This window comes from Gymnoscopelus braueri (genome assembly GCF_963280865.1).
Source record: "Gymnoscopelus braueri genome assembly, chromosome: 20".
NCBI lineage: Eukaryota > Metazoa > Chordata > Actinopteri > Myctophiformes > Myctophidae > Gymnoscopelus > Gymnoscopelus braueri.
In genome coordinates this window covers 40,649,072-40,657,998 of record NC_137622.1, presented here as the reverse complement: position 1 = coordinate 40,657,998, position 8,927 = coordinate 40,649,072, and the positions used below count along the sequence as shown (strand labels likewise).

The 8,927-nt window shown below is 42.7% G+C and overlaps 1 protein-coding gene across 1 annotated transcript; it reads right to left on the bottom strand.

The window, feature by feature from the left end:
* Positions 1-995: 995 nt before the first annotated feature.
* Positions 996-2,096, bottom strand: LOC308075498 (developmentally-regulated GTP-binding protein 1-like; the record flags this gene model as incomplete). The annotated part of the gene is made up of 1 exon (XM_080415407.1): positions 996-2,096. The coding sequence occupies one exon, from the start codon at positions 2,094-2,096 to the stop codon at positions 996-998; it is 1,101 nt and encodes a 366-aa protein (XP_080271533.1).
* Positions 2,097-8,927: the final 6,831 nt, after the last annotated feature.

Genomic DNA, 8,927 nt, shown 5'->3' with positions numbered 1-8,927 from the left:
ATTTTGGGGGTCCTTGACATGACAAAGATTGAGCACCACTGATATAGAAATCAGAATACTGTTGAGCTTTAGGAGACATGTAGAATCGGCTTCAGGTCTTAATGGGTTAATAGTCTCTGGGACCTAATGTCTAAATAAATATGGGAGGGAAGCGGTCTTTTAGACGTTGGGACTCAGGGGCGGGCGGCCTGCCGGGCTGCAAAGTGCAAAGACTTGCCCTCTTTGTGTCGTTGATTTCTTATTAGATGCCATCTGGACGAAGATACAGAACTTTTTAAATAGCAAAGAGTTGGTTTTAGAAGTCTTCAGCCATTGCTGCGCTAAACAATCTGCCTGCATGCCATGCAATGGGCACGTTATAAAATTAACTAAATATATATTTTTTGTGACACAGGCAATAGGCTAAAGGGTTTCAGTGGTCAACTCTCAGACCATTAATTTTTTTTTAAATATTTTGTTCCAGGGACCGCCCAGATGCAAAAATTTGAGTTACAAATGTTTCGCCTTTCACCTTGAGGGTCAAACGTGCCAATAGAAAAACAGCACTTTAATGACACAGTAAAATTGTACCCTCCCCCTCATTATCATAACACAACAGGTGTGGGCATGAGGAGGAGGAGGGACTAGGACAGGTGGGTGGTGGTAAGGTGGTGGAGGAGGTGCTAAGGTGAGAACCAGGTATACTTAATGAACTGGAGGTCCACATAAAAACATAATTTTAACACTTGCTGTACACTTTTTTGAAAAAGATTTACAAGCTCATAACGCCTCGCACTGCGAGGCGTTGTGAGCTTGTAGATCTGCTATTTTTGGCAAAGAGGTATAACTGTAGAGGGTAGAGGGAAAAAAGAGCAGACCAAGTAAAATATAATTTTTTAATCAGAAACACAATTTTATACAATATAGAGGGGGTCCCTGCTTCATCTCTCTCTCAGCTAGGGGGTCCTTGGCCTGAAAAACCTTGAAGACCCCTGATACAAAAATCAGCCATTCATTTACTTCTTCACCAGTTGGATGACGTCCTCATCGTCCATGGTGTGATCTTTACCCACTTTCTGTGGGTTGTGTTTCACGGAGGAGCCCCACACGAGCGCATATTTCAACTCCTTAACGAGAGTTTTGTGAATCTTCAGGCAAAAGTCTTGCACGGCGGTCCGGTCGTCGGGGAGCACGACCGGAGACGTGTAGTCGGGCAGCTGACCCTTGGGCTTGGTGTAAATGCGCACCAGCTTCAGGTAGTCCCACATCCTCTCCAGCAGGTCGTCGAAGTTCCAGCGGTGGTGGGCCGAGATGGGCACGCAGTGGGGCACCTTGTAGATGACGTCCAGCTCCTCGATGGAGATCTGGTCGATCTTGTTGAGCACGTAGATGCACGGCACGTAGACCCTGTTCCCCTCCACGACGTCGATGAGGTCGTCGGCCGTGGAGTCTTCGCGCAGCGTGACGTCGGCGTTGTGGATCTTGTACTCCCCCAGGATGCTCTTCACCGTGTCGCCGTCGAGCTCGCTCACCGCACACGTGGCCGTGAAGTTGATGCCCCCTTTGTCCTTCTTCTTGAAGCCGATGTTGGGCGGCTGCTTGTTGAGGCGGATGCCGAAGCCTTCCAGCTCGTGTTCTATCAGCTTCTTGTGACCGAGAGGCTTCAGGACGTCGAGCACGATGAGGATCACGTTGCAGGTTCGAGCCACGGCGATGACCTGTCTTCCTCTCCCCTTGCCGTCCTTCGCCCCTTCGATGATTCCCGGGAGATCCAGCAGCTGGATTTTGGCACCTTTGTAGCGGATCACCCCGGGCACGGTGGTGAGGGTGGTGAACTCGTAGGCCGCCACCTCGGAGTACACGCCCGCCAGATTGCTCAACAGGGTAGACTTGCCCACGGAGGGGAACCCGACGAGCCCGATGCGGGCGTCTCCCGTCTTCGCCACGTCGAAACCCTCCCCGGTTGCGCCGCCGCTGCCTCCTTTCGGCGTGATGAGTTCCCTTCTCAGCTTGGCCAGACGCGCTTTGAGCAGACCCAGGTGATGAGACGTGTTCTTGTTCTTCTGCGTCTTGGCCATCTCATTTTCGATGTCCGCTATTTTGCCGAGCAGACTCATGTTGGCGGAGGTTCTCGGGTGCGATCGATTTCACACCTATATGGGAATGTAGTTTTTGTTTTTCCGTACGTAGGAGGTTGGCAAAGTTATCCAATTCTGTCCAGCATGTATTCAGCAGACATTGTTCGGTCTTTCAGCATTCAACTCAACATTTGTTCTGAGTAACAAAAGAAAAAAAGAAGCACTTCCTATATTTATATATTGAGTGACATCATCAGTTATGTCACTGGCACAGACCAAGTATGGGTGGGGGTGGGGGGGAGATTATTAAAAAATAAATATTTTGTTTAATAATATTGAAAAAAGCTATTATAACGTTATGGTTGTGAATGTACAAAATGTGTTAAAAGGATCCCTGGCCTAGCGGTCCCGGTGCATACCATATATAGGCTCGAATGCAGCCTGACAGCGCGTTGCAGATTCAAATCCCGATCCTGACAACGCTGCGCGTCACTTCCCATCTCTCTCCATGTTTCCTGTCCTATCTACGCTGTATACTATCAATACAAGCAGAAAAGTCCCAAAAACATATATTTTTGGATCCCTGGCTAATGAGCCTTATATGCATCAATACCCTATAATTTCCTTTTATAACTAAGATGTTAAATTTAAAACAGCTTACACAGGTTGATCATGTCATCTGTCCATGTGTGGTCCAGCCCTATGGAATGGAATGCATGTGCTAAAAAAAAACAAATATGGTTTTGATGTTCATATTAACCATAAGTATTCCGTTGTTTTTTAGTTAGCACATGCATTCCATTGGGCTGGACCACACATGCACACATTACGGATTCATTTTCCAGTTTAACCACTTTGAACCTGGTGTCCATATTTTGGGCATGCGCCATTCATAAAAAAAATATATATAACGCATTATAGCAGGTTAATCTTTTAGATATATTTTAACCTCATCTTAATTTCAAGACTTTCAACACTATCTTCTTAATCCCTTTTTTCTTTACAAATGTATAATCCTGTTATCACTTTACATGATTAATGCATCAAATGCAATCAAATGAATACGTAGCATACCAAATGAACCTTTAACTAGCTTCTGTGCCTATACCTCAGACATGCTGAAGTAGAACAATGCATGTGACATGATGGCATAAAGAGGTCTCTCATGTCCACTCCACAAAAGGAACTGATGAGAATGAAGTGTGTAGTAATTATCATCCTAATCACACGTCTGTTATGAAGGCTGTCTTTTGAATTGAGTGGATGGAATGAGAGGGGAAATCATGATATATTAGCCCGTTCAATCCGGGAGTGTTCCGGAAATCTGTGTCATTTTCGATTTTAGCTATTGCCATTATTTTATACATAGGCTATTCCAAAAGATATACAAGCTCATAGGGCGGCACCGAGTGCCGCGCTATGAGCTTGTAGATTTGCATTGTTTTTTTTTAAATCATGAAAATTGGTGCAAATCTTTGAATATATTTTTAATGCAAACATTTGTAACTAGAATCTTTGCTTCTGGGAAGTCCCTGGAAAAAAAACATATTTTGAGATGCCTACCAAATACAAATAATTTTGGGGGTCCTTGACATGAAACAGTTTGGGAACCACTGATATTATAGCAACATACGTTTTTTCAGAAAACTGTTAGTATTTAGAAGACTATTTGTAGATGTGTTTCCGGTCTTAAAGGGTTAATCATGCACTGAGTAGTACAACTGTCTGTCTCATACTGCCTGTGGGGATCAAAAAAAAAAAAACACGGCTCAAGTCTGAAGTTTACCCTTTCAGCTGACTCTAATTTAGCCTTGCTTAGAGTGTGCTAAATTCATGGAATGAGAGCACGCCAACAGCATACCATGTAGTCTTACAAGGTCCAGGACAGATATTGTTTGTACGCAGTGGTGGACAGTAACTAAGTACAATTACTTGAGTACTGTTACTTAAGTACATGTTTTAAGTATTTTACTTGAGTCTTCTGACTTTCACTCCACTACATTTCAAAGACAAATATTGCACTTTTGACTACTTTTCTAGGAATGTGATAAAAGTGCGTTATGAATTAAGCACTCAAGCAATATTCAAAAAAATATATATATATTGATATGTTTGCACTTGGTAATTTGTACTTTAAATTTTTTTTTAATCAAGTACTCCAGTAATTTAACTCAAATACAAATGTGACAGAGCAACTTTCACTTGTATTTGAGAAATATAATGACCAGGAGTATTTATACTTTGAATCAAGTACTGGGGCTGAGTTATTTTCCACCACTGCACGCACTGCACGTATACTGTAATGATTTTTAACTGTCAACAGAGAGAACTGTCTAACTGTCAACAGAGAATTTAATAATTACGTCTGTAATTTCTGAAATGTGCCATAAATGGACGGGACTGATCAATACTGTTGCCTGTCAATCTTCTCCACTTAACCCCTTAAGACCGGGAACGCTTCTGTGTGTCATTTTTAAGTTTCTTTGGCTATTCAAAAAATAGCAGATATACAAGCTCATAGCGCGGCACCGAGTGCCGCGCTATGAGCTTGTAGATCTGCTATTTTAGAAACATCATGAAAATGTGTGCAAATATTTGAATAATATATTTTTGAAGTGAACATTTGTAACTCAAATCTTTGCTTCTGGGGGGATTCTACAAATGTCTTCTAAATCCTATTTTTTTTAAAAAAACACATACGTTGCTAAAATAATTGGCAATTGGCCGCGAACCCCCATTTAAAAATACGTTGTTCCAGGGACCCCCTAGTAACATTTTGAGTTACAAATGTTCGCTTGAAAAAATATATATATTCAAAGATGTGCACACATTCTCAATTTTTTTTCTCCCAAAATAGCAGATCTACAAGCTCGTAGCGAGCTTGTAGATCTGCTATTTTTGAATAGCCAAAGAAATCTAAAAATGACACACACACACCGGTCTTAAAGGGTTAAAACTCAATTATGCCATATGAGAACGTGTCAACCATACAGAGCCAGAACATTCCTGTGTGTATCAGATAATAGATGAAGAAGTGATGCGTGGGTTCGTAATTATGCCAAACTGAAAAACAGGTGCTCCTTGGAGAGGGTTTAGTTTCAGGATTAGACTTTTTTTTAAGTTCCTTTCCTTTGTAGACATCACAGTGGGGAAAAAAATCCTCGTATCTCAAATTCTCAAATAATTGTAGTGGAGTAAAAGTACAATATTTGCCTCTGAGATGTAGTGGAGTAGAGGTAAAAGTATTGTAAATGGGAAATACTCCAGTAAAGTGAAAATACCTCAAAATTGTACTTCAGTACAGTACTTGAGTACCTGTACTCTGTAGTTACTTTACATCACTGATTTTAAACGTGAGGTGGCGGGGCTCTTAGTGTTCCCACTAAGGGAAAGTAGGCTTTCAACTCCTCTAAACCAGAGCAGAGCTGTACGTATGCCTCTGACTCAAGCACTACTGGGGGTTGAGTACTGTACTTTGTCCGCCCACCGTCTGTTTACGCTTTCCAGTGCTAAGCTTTTCGACCAAAGCCCTTCAAAATGAAAGAGAAACCGAACTGGGATTTACAGAGAATTACAAAGCTGTCTGTTCCCCTGGCGGGCGGAGCTTATAGTGGGTAGAGAGAGGAGGCCCACTCGTAATCAGGAGGTCGACCGGGTTCGACCCCGAAAACCCCTTTAGTATATTATGTGTCAAAGAGTCCCTGAGAAAGACACTTAACCTCTAACACTTTGGAGTAGTTCACCCAGAAAGTGACTTTGTTTTCAATCAATTACACCGTTGGTTCTCAAAGTGGGGGGCCCCCAGGGGTCCTTGAGGGAGTTCCAGGGGGAACCACTGCTTGCTTGCGTGTTCATTTGGTCATGAGCAGCGCATGTGATTTGATGTCTGCACACGGATTGTTTTGGGCTACAAATTAAAACGTGTTAAAGGAGAGATCCACTCTTGAACGGTATTTGCTTTGATGTGTCGCTAATCACTCACCAACATACCAGGGGCAGTTGACTTTTTTCATCGAAGCCCCTGTCGTCCATTGTGGAGACCCCTCCCACCGGCAGAATGGGAGTACGTGTAACAACGAAACTCGCCCATTTTAGCAGCTCCAAACTTCGTTTTTCTTTCACGAATCCCCTCTATGCAGTGTCCGGGCACTCTCACATGCACTGTTTGTCACACATGAGCTTGCCGTTCGTACAGAACGGCTCTGATGCGTGAACTCTCGCGAGATTCTCGCGTCCGGCGAGATTTCGCGTGGAGCGCTCCCCCTCCTCTCATAAGTGACACACAGTGCATGTGAGAGTGCCAGGACACTGCATAGAGGGGATTCGTGAAAGAAAAACGAAGTTTGGAGCTGCTAAAATAGGCGAGTTCCGTTGTTACAAATACTCCCATTCTGCCGGTGGATGGGGTCTCCACAATGGAGAACAGGGGCTTCTAAGAAAAAAATCAACTGCCCCTGGTATGTTGGTGAGTGATTAGCGACACATCAAAGCAAATACCATTCAAGGGTGGATCTCTCCTTTAAGGGCCAGCAAAATCATAGGGCATGCATTAGGTTAGCCAATGGAATACAACAGTGGTTGAAAAAGTACTTAAATGTTTTACTTAAGTAAAAGTATCAATACTGCAATGTAGAAGTACTCTGTTACAAGTAAAAGTCCGCAATAAAAAAAACTACTTGAGTAAAAGTACAAAAATATTGGTTTCAAAATGTACTTAAAGTACCAAAAGTAAAAGTACTAAAATGTTTGAAAATAGGAGATCTGCAAGCTCACAACACGTCACGATGGGACGCGCTGTGAGCTTGTAGATCGGCTAGTTTCAAATAGCCTAGGTATAAAATATGGCTAAAGCAGTTCATGTATGTTTTATGTAACATGTTTTATGTAGTGTACGCATTTATATCTGCTAGTAGTAACTAAACTAGTAACTCAAGTTTTCAAATCATTGTAGTGGAGTAAAAGTACAATATTTGTCTTTGAGATGTAGCGGAGTAGATGTAAAAGTATAGACAACTGAATATACTCCAGTAAAGTAAAACATACCTCAAAATTGTACTTGAGTAAATGTACTGACTTACTTTACACCAATGGAATAAACCACCCTAAGGACTCCTAACCATTGAGTGAAGCGAGTAGACCTACTGCACATATAAACAGAGCTGCTACCTTTAAACACATTTTAATTCTGAATTGTGAATACTATTTAAATAGTTTTGAGAAAAACTGCTGCAATATGTCCCAAAGTGACTTCAAAAGATTGCTGCTGTTTAAGTCTCAAAAAGCTTTATATCCTAATGTGACATAGCTCTGTTTACACAATGCAGAACCCGCTCCAACTGTACATACTTTACCCATTTGCAACTGTTTTTATTATATTTTGACACTTGCTTTGGCAATGGTATGTTTTCTCATGCCAATAAAGCTCCTTTGAATTAAATTGCATTCTCCTCTCCTCTCCTCTCCTCTCCTCTCCTCTCCTCTCCTCTCCTCTCCTCTCCTCCCCTCTCCTATAGAATACAAAGCTGCCAATGTCCTCTCCTCTCCCCTCCTTATTATCCAGACTCTCATGCATAAAACATGGTAGCTTGAAGTAGCTAGCGCTGTGTGCGAGCCAAGGGGTATGAGCAGCACCCTCCGAGCAAAAATTAAACCTCCTTCCCGTCCTCATCCTGTTTATCGTCTCAGAGTTTGATCCAACTCGTTGAAAACGGCCCCTTAAAACAACTTCTGGGAGGAAATGCAAGCTAATTTGACAACTTCAGATTTTGGAAGGAAACGAATAGCTAATACGACACTTGAGATCAGTGTGGGAGGAGCACGTCGTGATTGATTGAATATATTTTTTTTAAATATATATATATATATATTTGTGTGTATATATATATATATATATGAACTTTTGAACATAAAATAAATAAAGAAAAAAAACATCCAAAATAGTGAATATAGCAGACTTACAAGCTCACCATGCGTTGCACCATGACGCGTTGTGAGCCTGCAGATCGCCTATTGTCACTATACTTGAACATCGGTCATAAGTAGGTCGGGAGATGGCTTATTGTCGGTATCAGCCGAGTAACACGCGGGAGTCTGTCCCCGTTACTATGCGCTAGACCCCTGGGAGATGGATTGCTGAGGTGGAGCGCCACACCTATCCTCAGCTCCCAGTACTTACCGCACGACTTACCGCACCCAAGCCGTGCTACTCATGCGCTGAGTTGGCGGTGCCCGGGATCGAACCCATGACCTTGTGGTCTGAAGGCGAGAGCTCTACCGACTGAGCTACCCGGACACAAAACATCGGTCATGAGTGGGTTAATTCATAGTGTATTTTAGTGAGTTTGGTTCCCATAGAGAGTCCTTTGTTAGAAATGCAGTGGATTCAAAAGTACAATATTTCTATTTGAAAACGTAGCGGAGTGAAAGACATGAGTAGCAGATCTACAAGCTCAAAACGTGTCGCTTCGCGCCGCGTTTCGAGCTTTTTGTACCTGCTACTTTTGAAGCTTTTGTGTGACGCTTTGGTATGATCACGTAGGGCGATAATTCGGGACAGAAACACAAAAAGTTAGAATATGGAGATAAGAGGTTTCAGCCCAACAATATACTTAAGTAATGCACTTAGTTACTATCCAAGTCCAAGACTGCAAGCTCAGTACATCGGGGGAATGGATGGCACGCTGCCTCGAATCGGAGCGAACACATTGTTGGTTTGGTTCCCGGCAACCCGGCAGTGTTTCTGCATGCTGCTGCCTTGCCAGGTGGTCCTTCGGTATAAGCGCACGCCCATGCATATGTCCTCCGTCCTGATCCAAGAGCCAATCTGGCGTGAAGGAATGGAAGCTAATATTAGGCATGCTTTTGATGAGA